General features: G+C 38.0%; 1 protein-coding gene and 1 long non-coding RNA gene across 2 annotated transcripts; one reads left to right on the forward strand and one right to left on the reverse strand.

Annotated features, from left to right (window-relative positions):
* Nucleotides 1-1864: 1864 nt before the first annotated feature.
* LOC105447583 (ribosomal RNA-processing protein 8-like) lies at nt 1865-23177 on the reverse strand. The gene is made up of 7 exons (XM_030980588.1): nt 22998-23177; nt 13310-14259; nt 12513-12642; nt 6704-6810; nt 5525-5621; nt 2973-3147; nt 1865-2385 (listed from the first exon to the last, which is right to left on the reverse strand). Exons 1-6 carry the CDS (start codon nt 23094-23096, stop codon nt 3034-3036), a joined length of 1497 nt encoding a protein of 498 aa, XP_030836448.1. The 5' UTR covers nt 23097-23177; the 3' UTR covers nt 1865-2385; nt 2973-3033.
* Nucleotides 7916-11372, forward strand: LOC115922206. Its single transcript, XR_004063359.1, has 3 exons — nt 7916-8509; nt 9075-9316; nt 10001-11372. It is a non-coding gene; the product is annotated as an uncharacterized LOC115922206 (long non-coding RNA).
* Nucleotides 23178-23425: the final 248 nt, after the last annotated feature.

Below are 23425 nucleotides of genomic sequence, written 5' to 3' on the forward strand. Positions count from 1 at the left end.
CATGGAATGACATTTCGCTAACATCACTTTTGATAAAATATATAATGTAAACTAAGATGCATTACAGGAAGGTGAATATCAAAACAGTTACCTTCTAACTTAACTCTTTAAAGATGAAGTTGAGTTCTGGGACCCGTTTCACAGAACCTTTTTTCAATGACAAATGACAAAAATCAGTGACAAATATGCTGATAACTAATCAGCAGCAAGGATTTCACTAGCTTAAAACAAAAACTGTCATTTGTCACTGATGGCAATTTTTTGTGTGAAATGGGGCCCTGGTCAAGCGACTACATTGCAAAAGATACTATCTGGAAGCAATTTAAAAAGGTTGATCATGGAGCACAGAATTAGTGTACACTGCGAGGTTTTGGAGTCAGTAAAATGATGCATGAGAACGCCTGACTTCAGTCTTCACTGCACACAGAAATGTGTAACGTATACGAGTTCCATCCAGACATTTCAGCTATTTCTAATAATTTTTTAAACCAAAGGAATTTGAAGAGCGATTATTTTCTGGGGCGTTTTTCTATGATATTCTCCCAAACTACCATAAAAGACTGAAAATCTCACGCCTTACCCTTCACCTTTCACAGAACTCAACCTTCCCTTTACAATGCTGATTTTGATTTAAAAAAGGCTTCATTGTAAAAAGAAGTCACCTTAAAATGTCATCTTCCATGGGAGACACTTCATTAAATTTCATGATTTTGTTGCAGCATAAAATTCAAGCTTGTAAATAACCTGATTGATTATTAAATCTAAAGAGTGGATTGATAAATAAATTTCTGAAAAATATAAACTTTATCTATTAAGAATTAACCAAATTTTCATAATCATTTCATGAAAAAAGGGTAAGAAGAAAAATTATGCCAAATTTACGGACTGTTAAACAGTGTAGTTAAATGATGCCAAAAATATGACGTCAAAATACATGCTTAGGGACATGTTTTAATACTATGTGTTATGCGCTATACAAGAACGGTTAATTATTATTATTATTAAAATATGCCATGGTAAACTCAACTGTGTCAGCTTACTCCCATTCTTTTAGCGTACAGTATATATCATACTGCACTTCACATTTTTGTCTAATTAAGACAATTATTTTGGTGCACTATAAATATTCATTACCAATAATTAACATTTACATTGCAACAAGATAATAAAAGGAAAATTATTCTGAAGAAAAAAAATATTTGGAAGGAAAAAAACGCACAAGAAAACAATCTTTCTGAGACTGTATCACATTATTCGGTTTTAAGAATTATTTTTGACAAGATCTGAAATTCCATAACGATAGCTCCCTTGAAAATGGGCACAATCAATCAAAAATATATAAGCTCTGTATACTACTGTCACTTATGGTCAACGGAAGCACATTTACAAGTACTTTTTGATGCACACTAATCAAATAAAATAGATCTTGAGCATTTATTACTCTTTTTATGATAGAGTCTTAGAAATAGTGTTCCTCAAGCCACCCTGACAATTGCAAACATTTTGGTCCCATACTTTGCAGCATTGTGCATGCTAAGTCGTGCCATTTAATAGTAAAGAGCACGGTCAACACTACAATTCTGCAGCATGCTGTGCTACAAGTTAGTCTAAGAATTGAATAACAATCATGGGGGCCCCATGGCACGCATTGACACGTATGCATCTTTTCGGAATTTATCAAGACAAATTTCAGAAATTTGAAAAGTACTACCACGCACTTTTTCATCTGCCGGGCTACCCAACGAACACCTCATGACAACACCCCTCATTGTCCTGCTATGGCAAGCCAAATTGCACGCTATCATGGCCTAAATTGTAAATACATGCAAGTGTCAGGGTAGCTAAAGACTTGATTTTTTTTTTCTTCCTACTGTTAGAAACTAAACTTTGTGACCTTTCAAGCCAACTTGTATTTGACTCATAAACCACCTAAAGACCACCGCACACTTTACGATCTGCCTCCGATCCAATTTATGAAGAATCTGCAATATCATTACCAAATTGGCTCAGAATCGTAGTGACGTCAGACCTGTTGTATGATTATATACGATTTCAAGCTGATTTGGCTTTGATTTCAACTAAAAAGGCTTCAATGTACTGTAATCTTTATTACGAGTATGCATATTTTCATTAAAAATCTCAATTTTGTTTACATTTCTGCATCCAATTTAATTGCTATTTCTTCAAAAATTGGATCACAGTAAGATTGTATAATGTGCGGTGGCCTTTACTATCATCCGATCTGTTCTTCGAAGCTTCTGGTCCTCTGTAGGGTCAAGGAAGGTAGAACAGTTCTGTCATCTCCTCTTCAGGATGGGTCCTTTCACAGCAGGTACAGGAGTCACTATCTGCTTCTTCTTAAAGTCACATCTTGTGAGGCACGTCCTGAAGTGAAAGGAAAGAAAATAAAAAACCCTCTAAATGATGACGACGATAATGATATTTCAGCTGATTATTTGAAAACCAAGTAATAATGGTACGATAATAATAATTTGTATTTTTTTTTTGGTACTTAATATTTACTTCAAAGGGAAAATCTGGTCCAAGACTAACAACTTGCTTTTGATAGAAGCAGAAAATAAAGAAAAAGTGATCCTAACAAAAATTGATGTAAAATTGGAAAGACATTGATGAAATTAAGAAGGTTATGAATTTTTAATAACATAATCAAATAATGTAAAAGTATGAAAACACAAGACAAATTGGCAACTCTGCTTGTGACGTCAGCCCCTCACAACTAATCAATTGCTTTCTTTGTATTACCATAATGATATAAATTTCCCATTGATTTTCAAACATTTGATTTTTAGTTGATAAAGTGTACCAATCCTTCAAATGTTATTTCTGAACGAGATATTTAAATTCTTTACACACACTTTTGATTGGGGTATTTGGGTGACTATAGATCCTTTTTTACCTAATGCTAGCAACTAAACGTTGTGACAATTCAAACCAACTCATAACTGACTTACATAAAGAACGAGTGTCAATCAATCCGCCCAATGAGGAAACTCTGGAAGAGGAACGGTTCTGCTATCTCTTCTTGTACAAGCAAGGTTTCAGAATGGGTCCTTTCACAGCCGGCACAGCAGTCACTACCTGCTTCTTCTTGAAGTCAAAGAGATAGAACATCTTGTTTGACACATCCTGTGAGTGAAAGAAAAGAAAATGAAAATCCTTCTTAATGATGATAATGGTGACATTTCACACAATAAAGGTGTTGTGGTCTAGTGGATGAATCACCGGACTTGTGGATCACAAGGTACAGGGTTCAAATCCTAGCCATGCACTAACCTCCTTTGGCAAGACATTAATCTGCATTTGCCACTCTCCTCCCAGGTGTAAATGGGTACCTGGTATGCTTGAGCGTTAGTTACTTTTGGCGGCTTGTTTATAACCAGGGTATTAATGTCTAAGCAACATAAGCATCTCAGCATGATGGATATGAGCGCTATATAAAACTAGATGGAACTTCGACTGCGCGCAGTCGAAATGATGCCTCCGTCATAGAGCAATTTACAAACCAAAACAGAAGAAATTTTTGATATTCAAGTTCAATTGTAATCCATTAACAGGTTCTCAGAATATTGTGATTACAAGCAATTTCTCATATACATATATGACCCTTTGATCTTTGACCTCATGACCCTAACATCTACTCAGTTCATTGGCTCTGCAAGATGTCCCGAGTTAAATAGTAATCCATCTGTCAGTTCTAATGAGAATGCGTTCACAAGCTATTTTTGCATACATAATGAGCCCATGACCTTTGACCTTTGACCTCATGACCAAAGATTCTACTCAGTTCATTGGCTCTGCAAGATGCATACATGATTTAAGTTTGGCAGGAATCCTTCAATCGGTTCTTGAGATAACGCGATCACGAGCAGTTTTTGCATACATAATGAGCGCTGTGACCTGTGACCTTTGACCTCGTGACCCCAAAATCTATTCAGTTCATCGGCTCTGCAAGATACATACATGACCTAAGTTTGGCAGGAATCCTTCAATCGGTTCTTGAGATAACGCGATCACGAGCAGTTTTTGCATACATAATGAGCACTGTGACCTTTGACCTTTGACCTCGTGACCCCAAAATCTATTCAGTTTATCGGCTCTGCAAGATACATACATGACCAAAGTTTGGCAAGAATCCATCAATCGGTTCTTCGGATAACGCGATCACGAGCTGTTTTTGCATACATAATGAGCCCTGTGACCTTTGACCTTTGACCTCGTGACCCCAAAATCTAATCAGTTCATTGGCTCTGCAAGATTCATACATGACCAAAGTTTGGCAGGAATCCATCAATCGGTTCTTTGGATAACGCGATCACGAGCTGTTTTTGCATACATAATGAGCCCTGTGACCTTTGACCTTTGACCTCGTGACCCCAAAATCTAATCAGTTCATCGGCTCTGCAAGATACATACATGACCAAAGTTTGGCAGGAATCCATCAATCGGTACTTCAGATAACGCGATCACGAGAACGGGACGTACGAACGGACGTACGGACGGACGGACGGACAACCAGAAAACATAATGCCTCCGGCTACTTCGTAACGGAGGCATAAAAATCAAACATATCTTGATATGAACAATGTTAGTGATATCAGAAAGAACCATAGTCAATGGTTGTAGTAAGAGGTTTTCATTATTGTATGTCATATAGGACACATTGCATGGAGTTGCGCTAATAGCCCTACTAGGGCTTTGGTCAGACAAAATGATACATTTCACATCGACTTATTACCTTAGCTACACAATTTTTGGTAATAATAATAATATTAAAGGGAAATCCAACCCAAATAGACAACCACTCTAAAAGAAAGCAGAAAAATAAGAGAAGCGAACTGATGAAATTTTCAATCAAATCTGACTAAATATAAGAAAGTTATGAATTTTTAAAAGTTGTAATTACTATAGGTTTGGGCACTTCAAATTGGCTAGAGCGATAATGTCAGTGTGATGTAGTGCCAAACTACTTTCCCATCTGTTTGAATAATTTTTCCCCCCCAAAATTCATGGCCTATTCTTTTTAGAGCACCTATAACTGATGGCAGCACATTGCTGTCCACATTTTTAACAGCACATCACTGTATATATATATTTTGCACCTGGATTGAGGCCTACACACATTTTGGACATGGCACACACCACACTGCAGTAAATGGGAGAGTATTTGCGTCCTACGTCACAATCCACTGACCAAATATTTATTACTTTCTTACTATTGGTCCGAATCATTTCAAACTTGCTATTCTTTTTCTGCTGTCATACAAATCAACTTATAACAAGGGTTGGATTGCTCTATAATAATAGTCACTTAGTGGAGTCTTGTACAGCACTCATGTCCTGCACATTGTCACTCCTGGTACTCTATTGTTATTACCCCAGCTTTAGGGCAGCTGCCATTACTGCACTCAAGCATTTTAAGGAATTATTTCCAGCCAGGGAATGTATGGGACATCAAATAACTACATATTCTCAAGAAGAAATAATCAGTGGAAAATTTCCTCACCTTGGTTTTGAGCTGAAACCCTAAAGACTTCATAACAGACAGGAAGGAGGCAGGAGAGGTGAAGCGGCTTGCAACCTCGGCAACTTTCAACAGACCCCTACAAGAAGGATGGGAAAGAGTAAGAAACCAGTGAGTCAGATGTACGACACATACGCGTATGCATGCTCCAGTGACTATAGCTCGGCGGTCAATTTCCTACACTAACTGATTTATTAATCGATCAAACAATCATGAATCATCATTCATTCATTTCATAGCATGAGGCCATCACAAATCTGTACAACTTGTGAAATTCATAAACATCTTATGCATGCGACAGTTCATGGTTTGAAGTAATGTCCTTTAGCAACCTTTAAAGCTATATTTGCCACTCTCAACCAAGGTGTATTGCGAGATTCTACAATTTCAAATAAGGCTTGTTCAGATAAGAAGCAGTTAACCACAGCAGGGTTTTATAAAACGTGTATTCTGCACACAACAAAGGCCCTATGTGTATACACTGAGCTCCGTGTTAGAAGATACCGAAATTTGAAGTGTCATTTTGCTTTTAAAAGCTGCAGTTTATGACATACCGTATTTGCCGGCGTAAAGGCCGCAGTATTTTTGGAAGAGAAAATATCAAAAATTTGGGGTGCTGCCTTTACGGCGAAACAGGAAAAAAAAAAAAAAAGTCAAAACCAGCACGAATTTGTACATATGGGACTAGATCTACGAACGGTACAATAACTATACATTTCCACACATCTTACCGACAATTTTATCTTGCATTGTTGACATGAAGACGAAAATAAACTTCCAAAAACAACATCTGCCGATAGATTTTGATCTAAGTTCGTGCCAATGCATTGCAAAAGTAAAAGAAGGGCCCGTTTAACGGAGCCGCCGCAAAGCATCCAGCATGCGAAGTCGCCATTTTCAGTCACATCAACATTTGTACGCAAGAGATCGAATCCCGACTTTGGCAAAAGATTTTTTTTTTTTTTTTTTTTTTTTAAATGTCAAAATCGGGGGTGCGGCCTATACGGCGCTGCGGCCTTATCGCCGGCAAACACGGTAACTAAAAGAGGCATAAGGAAGTGCCACAAGTGCTAATGTGATATGCATCATGATAATAATATCAAATCAATTACTATTTATGATTCTTTCATTGCCTTTCAAGACCCCAACACAGACACTTACCCTGTTTTGAGAACTCTGTTGGCTTCCTTCACATAATCCATCCAATTAGTACCCATCAGAGCAAGACAAAACACTGCGACATCTAACACACCGTCCTTCAAGGGTACCTGTCAAAATAAACACAAACATAGTGAAACATACATCTTACACAATACCAATACAGTGCAAATAATAGAGTGGAGTCCAACTGATACAGTCAAGAGACTTGAGACCTAATTGACTCAAAATTCATTTATATTTTCAAAGCAAGATTAGATGAACATTGGTGGTCTGAATGATTTTATCTTTCGTGATCAAAACCATCTCAACCCTGCTACCATCCCTTGGCACGCCTCGGGTGATAGCAGGATTTTACCTCCCTGAGAACCTGTAAAAACAACTACCGTATTTGCCGGCGATAAGGCCGCACCGCCGCATAGGCCGCACCCCAACTTTGACATTTCAAAGAGGGGAAGGAAAAAAAAGGAGAAAAACAAAAAAACAAACAAACAGACAAAACAAAATAATCATAATTTTCTCGAAAACACTATTTTTTTTACAAACTGATACCAAATTCATCAATATTCTTATAATTTACCGGAAGTTTAGCAAAAAAGTGATCGCAGGCAGATTTGGTGTCCGATTTATACCCCTACCACAATGTACGGTGTAATGCGAAACTGCATGAAATGGAAAACAAAATGGCGACTTCGGATGGATGTTCGCGTCAGCTCCGTTAAACGGTCCCTTCCTTTACTTTTGCAATGCATTGGCACAAACTTAGATCAAGATCCATCGGCTAATGTTGTGTTAGGACATTTTTTTTCGTCTTCATGTCAACAATGCAAGATAAAATTGTCGGTAAGATGTGTAGAAATGTCCTGTACCATAGTGGTATAGTTATTTTACCGTTTCCAGTCCCATATGTGCAAATTCATGCTGGTTTTGACTTTCGTTTTTTTGTTTTTTTTGTTTGCCTTTACGCCGGCAAATACGGTACATGTTTTGTGGCTTGATACAAATGTTCCAAATAAAGATATTTCAATTCGCAGAATGCAGACTGCATATATTACGGGTTGTTAGGTAGGGCAAGTCATACTGTTTGTCCTACCTAGCTACAACTAATGTCTGTCATTCTGATTATTGACATACCAGTATTTGTAATGGGCGATTGAAATAATTTGCATTGAGGCACTTCACATTACGAAAATGGCCTATTTGATTTCTTTCCTATTAAAGGTACTATGACATCAAACCCCCTCAAATTCAAATTTTAATTGTTGTACGGTAAATTTTCATCGTGAATCTGATGATGAAAACAATTTCCAGTCATTTTCAATCACTCAGCTGCAAAATGAGAAAAAGAAATATGCTTGGGAACGCCCCCTGAAATTGTTGACGCTGGGTTGCGATTACGTAATCCCCTGTGACGTCAGCGGGAGAACACAAAGCGGGCTTGAGTGAGAGTAAAATGCGTGATTGTATTGGCATTGTGTGTTGATTTGTAAAACTACGGACTGAACATTGCTGCTTTGGAAGTTATTTTTTTTCTGGGAAAATGGATCACTTGTGTGAAGGTGACAACGAGGATGGATTCTTTGTCTGACAGAGAAGAAAATCTGCCTGAGTTTGAAGAGGAACTTGAGGGAAAAGGTGAAGTTTCTGCTGCTACTGAGCTGCGCCTGGTATATTCATTGCCTACACTACAGTTTCAGCCTGCCTTTCCAGATCCAGTGAGACTCGACTGAGAGAAGTTGAAACAATTAATTTTGTCGGCGTTCGTGATAATCAGGAAGACATCGAAGAAAGACTTGGCCACAATCATTGGTGAGAATGATGTAAATAGCTATATATAGGAGCATTTATAGTTATTAAATTAGTATTTGGGTTGAGACAATCGGCACTATTCCGGGCACTATTCACATGCGATGCGATGTACCCGGTGATGCTGCAGCCGCTAGCCGTAGGCCTACACCGCCCAGCTGCGGGGAGGTACTGGAGGCCGGGCCGGAGTGCGTGGCATGGCTTACGTAATGAAACTGTCACTGACTGAGCTGAGCTGACCGAGCTCCGAGCCAGGATTTGCGACACCAATCAAAACAATACTCGAGCCTTTGTATTGTATGATTGGCTTCTAAGTTCTATTTACTTTCGATCTAGATTATTGAAGAAAAAAAAATTTCAGAAAAAAAAACACACAGAGTCTAGGGGACTAGATCCTAGATCTAGGTCTATCTAGTCTGCAATGAAATGTTAATTCTGAAACTAATAACATCTTGAGTCAAACATTAACTGGATACATCATGTACATGTCCTATTTTTTCACACGATTTTAGCGCAGACAAGATTAGATATACAAAATAAACAACTTTTTGTTTATACATTCATTCAGGTGTTCATGCAGTCGATCATGGAGGCTGCTTTGCAATGCTGAAGGTCGTGGAGACCATCTGCTTCAAAGAAGTTCCCAGTTCACGCAGACAATGTTATGGGCCGGAGGAGTTATACTGCATCACAGACCGTCCTGGTTTCAGGAGTGTTTGTCTAGAGTGCAGGGGGGTACTTGAGACCGCCTTCTACCAGTACCGCCAGCATATACGGCCAACAAGCATGACAAGATGTCACTGAAAATGAGTGAGTGTACATACATTTTAGTTCCACGGTGGGATTTCGTTATAACAAACTCCTTGGACCAGAAAAACTACCTGTTTTATCGAAACCATGTTATATCATCAGGGCTAAAACACAATAGAATACAAAGAAGTTGGACCAGAAAATTAACAATAGTTTGTTAGATATATCTCATTAAGGTTCACTGTACAGGCACAATTTTTCGGGAGGGGGGGGGGGGGGTGCCAAATTATTGAATTCAATATGTATCATTACTATGTCATCAAGATTTTCTAGATGAGACATTAAACAATATTGGTGATTCTCTGTTACAAAGTTCGAACCCCACTGTTCTTGTCCCTCCCCCATCGCTGCCTCACACACTTCATTACTCATGTATATATTGTAAAATAAAAATGGTGCAAAGGATTAAAATGGATATGATTGATAGAAGTGGCGGTTGTTGCATTCCATGGTCACATGCCATCACTGCTTATGCGTCAAATTGTAGTGACGTTCCTAATAGTAGATGCAATTTTAAAGGAAAATTAAAGTTGAATGATATTGAGTGGAGATAAATGGGAAATGTGCACTTTCCCTTTTATTTCTGTACATGTATATATTTGTCTTGTCACAACTGTTATAGATAGGAGGTAGACTTACTATCCCTAATGGTTTGTGTGTTTTGTTTTTGTTTTTTCATTGCAGGAAAAACAGACACGCTGCCTATCGTCAGCTAGCTAGATGGTGCTGGGGATACCTGGGAAGATCAGTGCAAGTTTCACTGCTGTCCTGCGCTGTACCTCAGATCCGGACAACTTTACTTTCCTCAGAATACAGAGGATTTGAAGAGGAATATACAGATATTTGTTGGGCATGGGGGTGTAGTGTGATTCATTCAAGACATGGATGTTTGCTTTTCATTTTTTAAATTTATTTTGAAGGTGACATTGATATGTTACTTACTTTTCTAACATTGTGGCTAAAATAATTTACCTTAGTTTAATGCGTTACAAAGCTTACTAAAAAGGGATACCCGTAAGTTTTTGAATTTCCACATGATATAAATACCTTCTAGAGCTATAGGTTATCTTCATTTGTAAATGCTTCTTATCTCCTCAAGGTTATGTATTTATTTATTTATTATTATTATTATATTTCCTCAGGGGGGGGGGGGATTCTTTCAAATTAAACTTGTGATCTACTGTCTGTAGGTTTAAAGTAGATTAACATATGAACTCTCAAAAGGGTTAATTCATCCTAGAGCAGTTATTTGCTGTCAGCCAATGTTTTCTGTTTAGAGCTATAAAATACGGGAAAGTAAATGTGTTCTCTTATAATAACTACTTATTTTTGTATGATATATTACAGCTACATATTGTACTAAAGAATATCTCATTTGCCTCGTCTCTCAGTTGATGCCCACAATCTATGAGTTGATTATTATTGTACTATGAAGGAGGTAGACCACACTTGTCCTAACCTGCATAGTGTACAGTTCAGCAGTCTTTCTTGTAGAACAATTTCCCACCAGGTGTTAAAGGTACTACATAGGTGAACATTTTCAATAGTTGTCATTTTTAGAGGAATAATGGATGAAACTGCAAGGCAATCATTACTTCCGTGCCTCTTGTTTTCTGATGCACTGTGGGATAAATATTTCAGCATGTGTTTTATACCTTAAAATGCATCGGTAAATTCAGTATAATTAAATCAGTTCTTTTGAAAATCGTAAGTAAATACTAGAAAGTAAATAGATACATGTCCGACATATTCAAATTGATATTGTATTTATTAAGTCTGTGATTACCCCATCGTTTTATGCTGTTTAGGGTCAAGACAAGACAGAGAAACTAAATGGCAATTTGAAACTTTATTAGCTAATATGGGAATTAGAAATGTTAAGTACATGCACCATTTCATGATGTAGCTATTATAGGACAAATCGACCTTCCAAATGGTTTATATATTTTTTGTGTATTTTTCTTCCATGTCTTTCACGCAAAGCAACATCTTACATACACTCACTCTTAGCTTCAGTTAATGTGATAAATTAAAGTTGACCAATCCCCCAAATATATATTGTGCTTTCTTTTTATCTGTTACTTTCTTCATACTCCTAAAATGTTAACCCTAACAATGCTTCATAGTTGTTGCAGTTTATTTTATTCAAAGTAAACATAACACATACTATTTCATTCAAGTGATTGGTCCTCTTGCAATCTTGCTTACTTCACTTTTCACATGATTAGTAAACAATAAGGAGTGCATTGAATTCAGGATGGAAGAGCAGAGAGGTATAGAACGAGATGCAAAGAGATATTGTGTGTGTGTGTGTGAGAGAGAGAGATAGAGAGATTGCAAATACAAGAGATAAAGCTAGGAAAAAATATTGCAAGAGATCGGGACAGAGTCATTTCCAGAGGAAAAAAAAAAAAAAAGTGAAATTCCCCCTACATTTTCAAACCAAGCCAAGGCACTGACTGGCAGGGGGTAATAATATTTTTTGGACCGCTGAAGGGAGTTTTATTTTTTTCTCCAAGTGGTTGATGGAAAATAAAAACTGTAGGCCTACCATCAGTACTTCTAAAAATTGAAAGAGGAACAATAAATTAATTGAATTGAATGTTGAATGCTGAAGATGGCATGCACCCCATCATCAAAATCACAATCGTCGAAATCTGCACTGTACACTACACAGGAGCCTGTGCGTGGGGCCGCTCCAACTTGCCCGAGTCAACTTCACTTTAGCTGTCAAAATCAAATTCGGGTCTTTGGGGGGAAAGATGTAGGCTTACGCCGTCCTGATTCGTATTACAGCAGCCATCCACGATACACCTCAACGGCATTGTGAAATTCAAAGGCAAATATCAAGAAAATTGCCGGAGGAATCAAACTTTTTCGTTAAAAAAAAAAAGTTGCAACGCTAAAGCACGTAAACACAATGGAGAAAAACTTTCGCGCAATGCAGCAGAAGGTCAGAAGATTCTCCCGATGACGTAGTGTCACGTGACTTGCGAGATCGCTGAGTTTGGGGCAATTTTGGGAGGCGGGGCTTAGGAGCGTGGGAAATCATGTAATTTATGAAGGAAAAACACTGTAACTCATTAACCGTTCATTCTAAAAATTCCAAAAAACGAGAGATTGATTATATTGGTATTTTCTACACGATGTGAAGCATGAATATTTGTATTGCAGAGGACCTTTAAACTGAACTTACCTTCTTCGTATCACAGACAGTCACATGTTTATTCATGGGATAGAGGTCAAAGGAATGAACTTTCTGTTTGACCGAGCGGGCTATCTTAGCATCCCCACATCCAAAGTCTCCAACCACCAAGGAAGCTGGTCTAAAAACATTCAAATAGTAAGAAAAATCAAATATGAGAGAGCAAATTGAGAGAAAAGGAATCAAAATGGAATCAAACTGTAAGTTATCAACTTTGTATGATAAAATTACTTGTTGAAGATATAGTTGAGTATCAGTCATGTGATTTCATAATGAAAGAAAGCGAACTGGAAGAAAATAAGTGTGTATACTGTGAGGTTTCTGAACGATCAAAATGAAAACTAAAAAAAAATTAAATACATCTTGCTGAAAATTACATGCACTGCACACAAACTTGGTATATGGGACTACACAGAAATGTGGCATGAAATTCTGGTCTTACTAACTGTTCAGCTAATTCTCGTCATATTTTTAATATAAGGGCATTTAAACAGCGATCCTTTTAAAAATTTCAGAGGCATTTCTGCTATGATGTTCTTTCTTACTGACAAAGAAAGGACATGCATATTTTTGTTACTCCATCCCTTTTTGAGAATTCACACAGATGCAGTGAATAAAACAAATAGTAACTGATTTCTACTTCTTCTTCTTTCTTTCTTTCAGGAGAGGGGGGGGGGGGGTCGATGTTCATGGTTAAAACTGTGGTACTATGCCCCTTGACTTTGTCTTTGGGCATGGTACAGTTTCAATATCACCTTGGTCAATAGTGCCTCTCAGACTTTACTAACCTTTTCTTCAATACCTCAATAAAGATGTCCACAGGATTGGAAGGCCACTGCTTGACTTGCTGGGTGAACCCTTCATGGTAAGTCAAGAAAGCTGATGCATCAGCAGCAAACATATCTTTGGCCTTGTCCCCCGTCACCTTGTATAGTTGTTCATTCAGGAAGCGAAACTGAGAGGACTTGAGCTGTGATTCCATCTGAATCTTGAGACTGACATCAGGTTTCATCTGTGTCTTTCTCCTGGTGTTTGCCAGGATGAGATTGGATTTTGTATCACCATGGTTACTGGTATCCGGAATATCATCTTCATCTGTGCCTTTCGATTCGCTGTCATCTGTACTAGGTAAATCAATCTTGGACTCATCACTCATTTTCTTGTCCATAATCTCTGCTTGTTCTTGTTTCTCAGTTCTCAACTGCTGCTTAGCAAGTTTTCTCCTCAGCTTTCTCCTTTCTTTCCCTGAAAGGTTTGCTTCAGATGATTCAACAGAACTTTCTTTCACATCAGTTATCTGACTCTGAACATCATGACCACAGTCTGTACCATTTTCACCTTCTCCAGCTGTGGTTTTGTCTTTAAATTTATTATTTTTCGGCTTTCTCTTTCTGTTCTTCTTTGTCTTATCCTTCGACTGAACAACAGCATTCTCAACTTCATTTATTTCTGTAGAGGAAACATCACTGTTTTGTGTAACAGGCTCATTAAGATCGTGCAAGGCTGTCTCTGAAGAAATGGCTGGAATCTTAGGTCTGAACTTTTCTTTCCTTGCAGGCATCTCGGGGTTCTGAACATCATCGCTACCTCCATTTTGAAGTTTGGCATTCCCTTTCTTTTTCTTTTTCCTTGGTACTGCTTCTTCTTCACAAATACTTTCTCCTTCTGCAGACTGTATCCTCTTCTCCTTGATCGATGGAACTTCTGAGTCGCGTTTCTTGCTCTTCTTTGTTGTTTGCTGCATTACAGAATGAAAATAAAATAAAGTACAAAATTTAATTTTCTCTGAATCTACACGTATGCACAAATAAGTGATTATTTACACATGTGACTGATGAAATAATCAGTATGGCACCACTATTAGACAAGGCTCATAGATTGGCTGACAAAACACAAAATAAAATTAAACTGTAATATCAGGAAAAGAGCAACTTTTATCACATGTGCACAAATCTCTTCTCGAACATACTTTAAATTATTTGTATCCGCCTTGAGCATCTCTAGAGATGGATATGATGCGCTTTATAAATATTATTATTATTATTATTATTATTATTATTTAAACACACTCGCATTTGGAAAAACTAACATCAACTGATAGATAAACATGTCAAGAATCCATACAAATATTTCACAACTTTTACAAAATCAGTCAAATTTACTGTTTTATACGCTACAGCTGCTAAAATTGTCTGGAAAAATGATAGGCTTTCGTAAAAGATGCTCTAACGATCAACATATGGAGAATATGAGATAAATAACAACATGGATGTCATTTCTGAACTGCATTGTGGGACGGGCTTTCAGGGTAAAAGAAGTAGAACTTGATAACATAACGATATCATACGATAGCGAGTCTTTGTCGGCTGCTACGCCGATCACACAGCTGCATGCAGCGCCAATATAGGAAAATGAGACGGCTGCCGGCTGAACGTTATGCGCATGCGCTAAATATAAATGTAAGGCCAAATAAAAACTAGATGGAATTTTGACTGCGCGCAGTCGAAAATGATGCCTCCACCATAGAGCAATTTAAACAAGTTTGGAGTTTAAATCTCCAGTCCTTCTTGAGATATCATGATAACAATCTCAATGTATGGAATTTCATAAGTTGACCTCTGTGACCCTTGACCTTTGACCTACGTGCTCCAAAATCTAATCAGATTGTCTTCCTATGGTGATACACACTATCATTAAGTTTGAAGTTTAAATCTCCAGTGGTTCTTGAGATATTATGATATGGTGATACATACTATCATTAAGTTTGAAGTGAAAATTCTCCAGTGGTTCTGAGATATCGCGATAACGATCTCAATGTATGGAATTTCATAAGTTGACCTCTGTGACCCTTGACCTTTGACCTACGTGCTCCAAAATCTACTCAGATTGTCTTCCTATGGTGATACACACTATCATTAAGTTTGAAGTTTAAATCTCCAGTGGTTCTTGAGATATTATGATAACAATCTCAATGTATGGAATTTCATAAGTTGACCTCTGTGACCCTTGACCTTTGACCTACGTGCTCCAAAATCTAATCAGATCGTCTTCCTATGGTGATACACACTATCACTAAGTTTGAAGTTTAAATCTCCAGTGGTTCTTGAGATATCATGATAACAATCTCAATGTATGGAATTTCATAAGTTGACCTCTGTGACCCTTGACCTTTGACATACGTGCTCCAAAATCTAATCAGATCGTATTCCTATGGTGATACATACTATCCTTAAGTTTGAAGTTTAAATCTCAAATGGTTCTTGAGATATCGCGCTAACAAACTCAATACAAGGAATTTCATAAGTTGACCTCTGTGACCTGTGACCTTTGACCTACGTACTCCAAAATCTAATCAGATCGTCTTCCTATGGTGATAAATACTATTCCCGAGTCTTAAGTTTAAATCTTAAATGGTTCTTGAGATATTGTGATAACGGTCAAACAGGATTGACGTACGGACGTACGGACGGACAACCCGAAAACATGATGCCTCCGGCACCACCTTCAGTGGCGGAGGCATAAAAAAACATCTTTAGCATCCTGTTTTTTCAAAAAATAGGAAGGAGGCCCTTTTTTTTTTTTTCTTTCAAAATGGCCGCTCGGTACATTTTCCCTGACATTCGGGCTATTTTTCAAGATCGATGGTAGCCGACTTTTTTTTTTTTTTTTAAATCAGAAAAAGATCCATTTTAGCAGTGTTTTTCAAGTTTTTTTTCTTTAAAAAAAAAAAAGAGGAGGCGGCCCCAGGAAGCGGCGGGGACGCTAAACATGTATATTTTTTTTACATGGCCTAAGCTCAACAGTTCTACGTGTGTGGAGTCCCAAAGTTAAAAATTAAAGACGTTATTAAAGTCAGCATTACTCAGCCATTGTGCACGACAGTAATAATTTACTCATAACAAGTATGCTTCTATGTCTGAATCCGACTCGTCCTAAATCTATCTAGAGTAAAGGAGCCCGTAATCGGCCAGCTCCAGTTTTCGGCCGATTGGTTGGATGCAAGGTAAAATCACTCTAAAATACATCGCATAATAGCATAACACATATCCCACACATACCATACCATGCCAGTGTCACTGAAGAACCACATTTGCAATGGAAAATATATCCTAAAATATCACATTTTAGCGATGTAATCGCCGGTCCCGCTACCCAAATCTGAAAAATCGAGTATCTTACGCGTGTCTGTAAGAAATATGGGTACCATAAAATGAGCTTTATTTCAAGTATTTTTCAGATTTAAAGCCTGATTTTGTGCTAGTCGCAAGCACAAAAGTATCTCATCGCATGTATTAAATCAATGCAGCCGCACACCGCGACGCACACACGATATGTCTGTCTAATTCAGATTCCAACTTCCGATCACCGCTGTGCCTGTCTTCGGCCAGGCGAGCACCAGGGAGCTCCGGCGTGGGATACCTGTTCCGCCCGCTTGTGCTGTACATCAGCGCGAAAACGCACGGCGCGCGCGAGCGCTTCCTATTGACTTTGTACATGCGGCCGTAAACTGAAACGCTCGGCCGATAACGGGCTCCAAAACAGTGAAAATTGAAATGAATATTGTCATGGCAATTCGTGATTTTTTTCTGGGATTCTTTTTTTGTTTAAATAATAATAATATTTGCTTCATGATTTGAACAAGAAATGATAATAAATAGGAAGTAAAGAGTCCTAAAAATAGGATTTTGTCTTAAGTGGCCGAAAACGGGCTCCTTTACCAACGAAAAAAATACACGGTGGCGACGGGCGATTCGCCCCCTAAACCTCTGAAATCGCCACGGTAAAAATCAAGACGAGGGCGAAAAAAAATCAATATATCTTGAAAAATCGCCCCCGCCATAAATTAATATTCCCTATGAATTAATAAACCAATTTATTGATGTGTCTGAGTGAAATCTCCGTTCCAACTACCAACTCCAAAACTAGAAACTTCCATCAACATTTTAAAAGTTTTGTGAGTTGCAGCGGATCGGCGGTCGTACCTACTGTAGCTAGATCTACAGCGGTATCCGCCTGCCTGCGCCTAAGCTCCCGGCGGCCGGACAGGCCACCGGCTCCGATGTAGTTTCGTGCACAGCATGATCAATGCATACGCAGTTCGCACACTTTCACAATACACAGAAACGTACTAGCTCAGCTCCAGCGCGCGCCCGAACGCTCCTAGTATGAAGCAAATAAGTATTTGCGAGTGACGAGAGCTGAACTGCTAGCGACCAAATTGGTACGTAATATGTTTATTTAGTCTTTTTTCTGGCCCTAATTTTTATCATGGACAATGCAATCCCATTTGAAAAAATGTTATTCCGTCTAAAATTGTGTTATTTCGTCTAAAATTGTGTTATTTATAAGTTAAAACCATTAAATGCGAGTATATTTTTACTGTTGTCCCACATACTGATATATTTTTAATAACGAAACGTGCAAAATCAATGCCGGATTTTTCCCTGTAAAATCGGTATAAAGCAAGTTTCGTACACAGAAATTGAATTTTGTTATAAAAAAAAACGTAAATAAATATATAAAGGATGTTCCTACTCCTCAGAATTTTTCTTACAACTGTTTAATTAAATAAAATTATTTATATACGATCGATGCCAGGCCAATTGTCATGAGTGATGATGACATCAATTTCTGTCTACGAAATGAAACTAGCTTTGGCTTGGCCTTTAGAATTAGAGTCTATAAAAAAAAAAATAAGGCCATGATTTTGCATGTTTCGGCATAACAAATAGACCCTACATCGGTATGTGGGACAACAGTAAAAATATTTACTCACATTTAATGGTTATAAATGGTCTAAATAACACAATTTTAAAGGGAGTTGGTCTACATTTTTTTTTAATGGGATTGCATTGTCCATGATAACAATTAAATTTGGGACAGAAAAAAAGACTAAATAACATATTACCTACCAATTTGGTTGCTAGTAGTATGATGGCTAAGGAAAAACACAACTTATTGTTACAGCTTGCAATATGGCTTTAAGGAAGTAGCCCCTTGGTTTTTTTTAGGCAATGGGGAAAAGTAGCCCCCATAAAAAAATTGATTCCTAGCCCGCGTGTCAGTGATAATATTTTCTTAGGATATGAAAAACGAACAGTTAAACAAAACACTCCTTTTGACAAGTTTTAGTTACCGGTACATGTATATGTAAATCATAAAGCCACACGTTTAACACAAAGTGAATAAATCATGGGTATCTGAATGTCTGCAATACTCTACATGACTACAATTGTATCTATATTTGCCTTTGCTTGGAATTTAATTAGGTAAAACCGTGTTTAAAAAAATACAACCTTTAAAAAAAAAAGCCCCCCTGAGCTCCAAAATAGCCACCGCAAAATAATTAAGGGGGGCTATTCTTTTAAGGGAAAATCTGAAAAGAGCCCTCGTAAAAAAAAAAGTAATTTTTTGGTTGTCCTTTACTCTACTCTCCGAATGAACTCGATGGCAGACGTTGAAATTAAATAAAGAATCTAACAAAAATTTGGCATGGAAAATTTGGAAATCGAGTTATCCCACTGCAAAAAACGTGCCTGCCCTGTACGTTCAGTTACTATAGTTCAGTTGCTTATTGGTTTTCAACTCCTGATAGGCAAAATTGACCAAAAGGCTGATAGGTCTGAGGTTGTTTCCATCCAGACACAACTCACTGCAGTCAAATCTGATTTGGACTCGCTGAAAGTGGACCGACAAACAAATGCAAACAAAGATGTTGGACTCTGTGTGAGTGAAATGGAAGAGAGAGAGGTAAGAAAACTAAATGCTGTGGTTTTCAACGTTCAGGAGAGTGATAGCATAGATGATAAGATTAGGAAAGAGGAAGATACTAACTTGTTTCAGGCAATACTCACACAGATTGATGCTCCACCCACTAAGATCATAGACGTTAGACGTTTGGGGAAATACAGCAGGGAAACGGCCGCTGGCAAACCACGCCCCCTTAGAGTTAGCACCGAAACAGTCAAAGAAAGGGACTCGATCATAAAATCAGCTCCGCGACTAAAACAATTTGTTAACACAAAGAGAGTTGTTATTCGTAGAGACTTAACCCCGATCCAAAGAGAGGAAGAAAAAAACTTATACATGGAATTGCAGGAAAAAAAGGGAGAGTCAGCCCGTCAAGGGGATATGAATGCACAGTGGGTGAGAAGGAGGGGAAGGGTGACCAACATCGGGACATATATAGAAGCAGCACAAGCAAAGAGAATGGAAACAAATGTGAGAAGAAAGACAAACAAAACACCCGTAGAACAAGTAAAAGACCTGGAGAGCCGCGAAGACTTCCCAGAAATCAACCAGTAGGTTGTAAACTTAATAAACTCAAGTGCATTTATGCAAATGTAGATTCATTATTGAATAAAAGAGATGAATTTAAATCAATCATTACTTTGTATAAACCACAAATAATTGGCATTACAGAAGTTAAGCCAAAGAATTTACGTTACAATGTTGAAGTAGCTGAAGTGAAGCTAGATAGTTTCGATATTTTTCATAATCTCTACGAAAATGGCCGTGGGATTTGTTTGTATATATGTAAGAGCCTCAAAGCAGAGGCCTATACAAGTTTTTCTGTTAGTAGCTTCAAAGAAGCAGTTTTTGCCACAGTTGATTTTCAGGAAGGTGGTAAACTCCTTGTAGGTCTTTTTTATAGAAGTCCAAACGCAGATAACCGTGTAAATGATGGGTTGTGTGCACTTTTCCAAGAAGTGGGTCAGAGTACCTTTCAGGATGTTTTGTTAATTGGGGATTTTAATTTTCCAGACATAGACTGGGGATTAGAATCTTGTACAAAGGGTGTAGAGCATCCAGCTCATAAATTTATTGAGAGCACTAAAGATGCTTTCCTAGTACAGCACCAAGTTCAGCCTACACGGCACCGTAGTGGCCAATGTTCCAATGTCTTAGACTTGGTTTTTACAGCTAATGAACATGCTATTGCAGATATTACAACCTCTGCCAGTCTTGGCAGAAGTGATCATTATACATTGATTTTTGACATGAAAATAAGAGGCCAAGGCGCCAAAACTGGAGAAACAAGATACATTTATGATAAAGCAGACTATGATGCAATGTATGATAAGATTATGGAAATTGATTGGAATAATGAATTTTGGGAGATGTCCATGGAAAAATCATGGTCTTTCTTCAAAACTACACTGTTAGACATCTTTAATCGTTATACACCAAAGAAAACACTAAACGTAAGTCAGAGGAAAAAACATTGGATGAACAGAGAGACTCTGGAAGTGGTTAGAGAAAAACATAGACATTTCAGAAAGTGGCAAGAGATGAAAAGCGAAAAAAATCGGGAAAAGTATTCTAGTGCAGAAATTGAACAGCAAAGACGTTGTTATAGTAGATCCAGCAACCAAGCAAGGTGGCAGTGTAGGAAGGCGGTGAGTTCATATGAGAAATATATAGCCTCAGGAGTTAAGAAGAATGCAAGAGCCTTCTGGTCATATGTAAACTCAAAAATAACAACTCGGGAAAGTGTCTGTAATTTAACCAAACCTGATGGGAGTAAAACAGAAACGGATCAGGAGAAGGCTGAGGTTTTGCAAGATTTCTTCTCTTCAGTTTTCACCCAGGAAGATTTACAAGATATTCCTCTCCCTTTAGATGTTGAATTTGACACTCCACTAGACGACATACAGATTACGTCAGGAGATGTGTTTGAATTACTGCGTAGACTTAAGCCTAATAAATCTCCGGGGCCTGACAAAATACATCCCCGTCTACTAAAAGAACTAGCAGATGTGTTAGCTCTACCGATTTCTTTGCTGTTCCAAAAGAGTCTTGAAAGTAAACAGTTACCCCAGGACTGGAAATCTGCAAATGTTACCCCGATTTTCAAGAAAGGTAACAAAAGTGATAGTAAAAATTATAGGCCAGTTAGTCTAACAAGCATTATTTGTAAAATGATGGAGAATCTTGTGCGTAAGCAATTGCTTGACCATCTTATGACGAATGATTTGATTTCAGTTCACCAGCATGGGTTTGTAGTTGGTCGGTCTTGCATCACCAATCTTTTAGAAGTGTTGGACCAGTGGACACAGATTTTGGATGATGGAGGCACAGTAGATGCCATATATTTGGACTTCATGAAGGCGTTCGATACGGTGCCTCACCACCGACTGATTCTCAAATTAGAATCGTATGGAGTTCGTGGGAATGTACTTGCATGGTTAGAGTCTTTTCTGAGTGGACGGCAGCAAAGAGTAGTGGTCAGAGGCAAGCAGTCTAAGTGGGGCAAAGTCCTGAGTGGAGTGCCGCAGGGCAGTGTGTTGGGTCCATGTTTATTTTTGCTATTTGTCAATGACCTTCCAAAAGTTGTCAACTCAAATATTTCGATGTTTGCAGACGACACAAAGTTGTATGTCCGTGCTGATACTGCAGATTTAAGAAAGCAACTTCAAGAGGATCTGTCACGTATGGAAGAATGGGCTGAGAAATGGCAGCTTTGCTTTCATCCTGATAAGTGTACTGTTTTAAGGCTTGGGAAGTTACCGGCAGAAGCCTCTACAGACTATTGTATGAAAAAGGGGACAGACTCTGTAACACTATCTGTTACAAAAGTAGAAAAGGACCTAGGTGTCCTAGTAGATTCACAACTATCATTTAAAGATCACATTTCCCAAACAGTTCTCAAAGCGAATCGAGTACTTGGAGTTATCCGTAGGACATTTATGTACCTCAATACTGATACTATGCCGTTTTTGTTTAAAGGCCTCGTTAGGCCCATTTTAGAATATGGACAAGCCGCATGGTCCCCATACAGATTAGGAGAACAGAGAATGTTGGAGAGCGTACAAAGACGTGCAACAAAGATTATTCCTGGCCTTAGAAATTTAACATACCAGGAGCGCTTGACCAAACTCAAACTACCAACTCTTGTTCACAGGCGTAAAAGGGGGGACATGATCGATGTGTATAAGTACGTGAATGGCTTGTACACTGTGCAAGAGATGCCCTTTAAGATGAGTACAGAAGATCGAACTCGAGGTCACTCTAGAAAACTTGAAAAGAAATATTCAAGGCTAGATATAAGAAAATACTTTTTTAGCAATAGAGTCGTGGAACTGTGGAACGGTCTCCCAGAAAACGTTGTGGCAGCTGGGTCGGTAAACTCTTTTAAGAATAGACTTGATAGTCACTGGTCAAAGAGTGTACCAGTAAGCCTTCTGTATGAGCCGGTCTAGGTGTTGTCTATTGTCTCATGTTATTACACAACCTCCTCCCTCCACAAAATAGCAGTAATCACGGAAGAATCCTGGATCGATGAACAGGCTTAGACCTACAACATCGTGTTTTAAAGTTAAAGTTAAGTTTACTTTATTTTTGTTTGGAGCCTTGGGCCTGTGCATGTGCTTCATAATCATATGGCTTTCAATAGCACTAACATCAAATGAAATGAATGGGACCGATGTAAAAATTCTCTCTCCCACATTTATCAGACGCTTTTCGAACGCATACCTTTTTAGATTCACATGATTTGAATAGTGATTCATGTAGATTCTGAGACCAAGATTCTTCCTGCCAAGTCGAAGAATCATCTGTTCTCCAAAAATCCATTTTAAAAGCTAGAGATTGCGCGAGACAGTCACGTTTTCAGATGAATTATCAGCTGGCTTTTTCATTCAGTAGCCTACAAAATGATAAATCATTTACCTCATAAAGAATCATTTTGAACTTTTGATAAACTAAAATAATTTTATTTTATACTTAAAATATTTTTTAAAGTAATTCAACTGGTTTTAAATGGAACATATTTAAAAGTGATATCATTAATCAACTATCGTACTAGCTTGGCAGCGACAATCTCACGTCAACAAAATACGGGAAATACACGTGCTCTCTTGTTGTGCAAGCGCAGTCAGTTAGTGGGTGTTTTCATCCGGTGT

The sequence above is a fragment of the Strongylocentrotus purpuratus genome, unplaced genomic scaffold (genome assembly GCF_000002235.5).
Source record: "Strongylocentrotus purpuratus isolate Spur 01 unplaced genomic scaffold, Spur_5.0 spur5_scaffold_11, whole genome shotgun sequence".
NCBI lineage: Eukaryota > Metazoa > Echinodermata > Echinoidea > Camarodonta > Strongylocentrotidae > Strongylocentrotus > Strongylocentrotus purpuratus.

What these genes read in the sequence shown, in the direction of transcription:
- LOC105447583 (XM_030980588.1), bottom strand. Translation starts at nt 23,096, where the DNA reads ATGGATTTTTGGAGAACAGATGATTCTTCGACTTGGCAGGAAGAATCT. An exon ending in ATTGAGGTATTGAAGAAAAG is followed by an intron (nt 12,643 to 13,309) that starts GTTAGTAAAGTC and finishes GAATGTTTTTAG; the next exon opens with ACCAGCTTCCTTGGTGGTTG. An exon ending in GGTTTCAGCTCAAAACCAAG is followed by an intron (nt 3,148 to 5,524) that starts GTGAGGAAATTT and finishes TTTCACTCACAG; the next exon opens with GATGTGTCAAACAAGATGTT.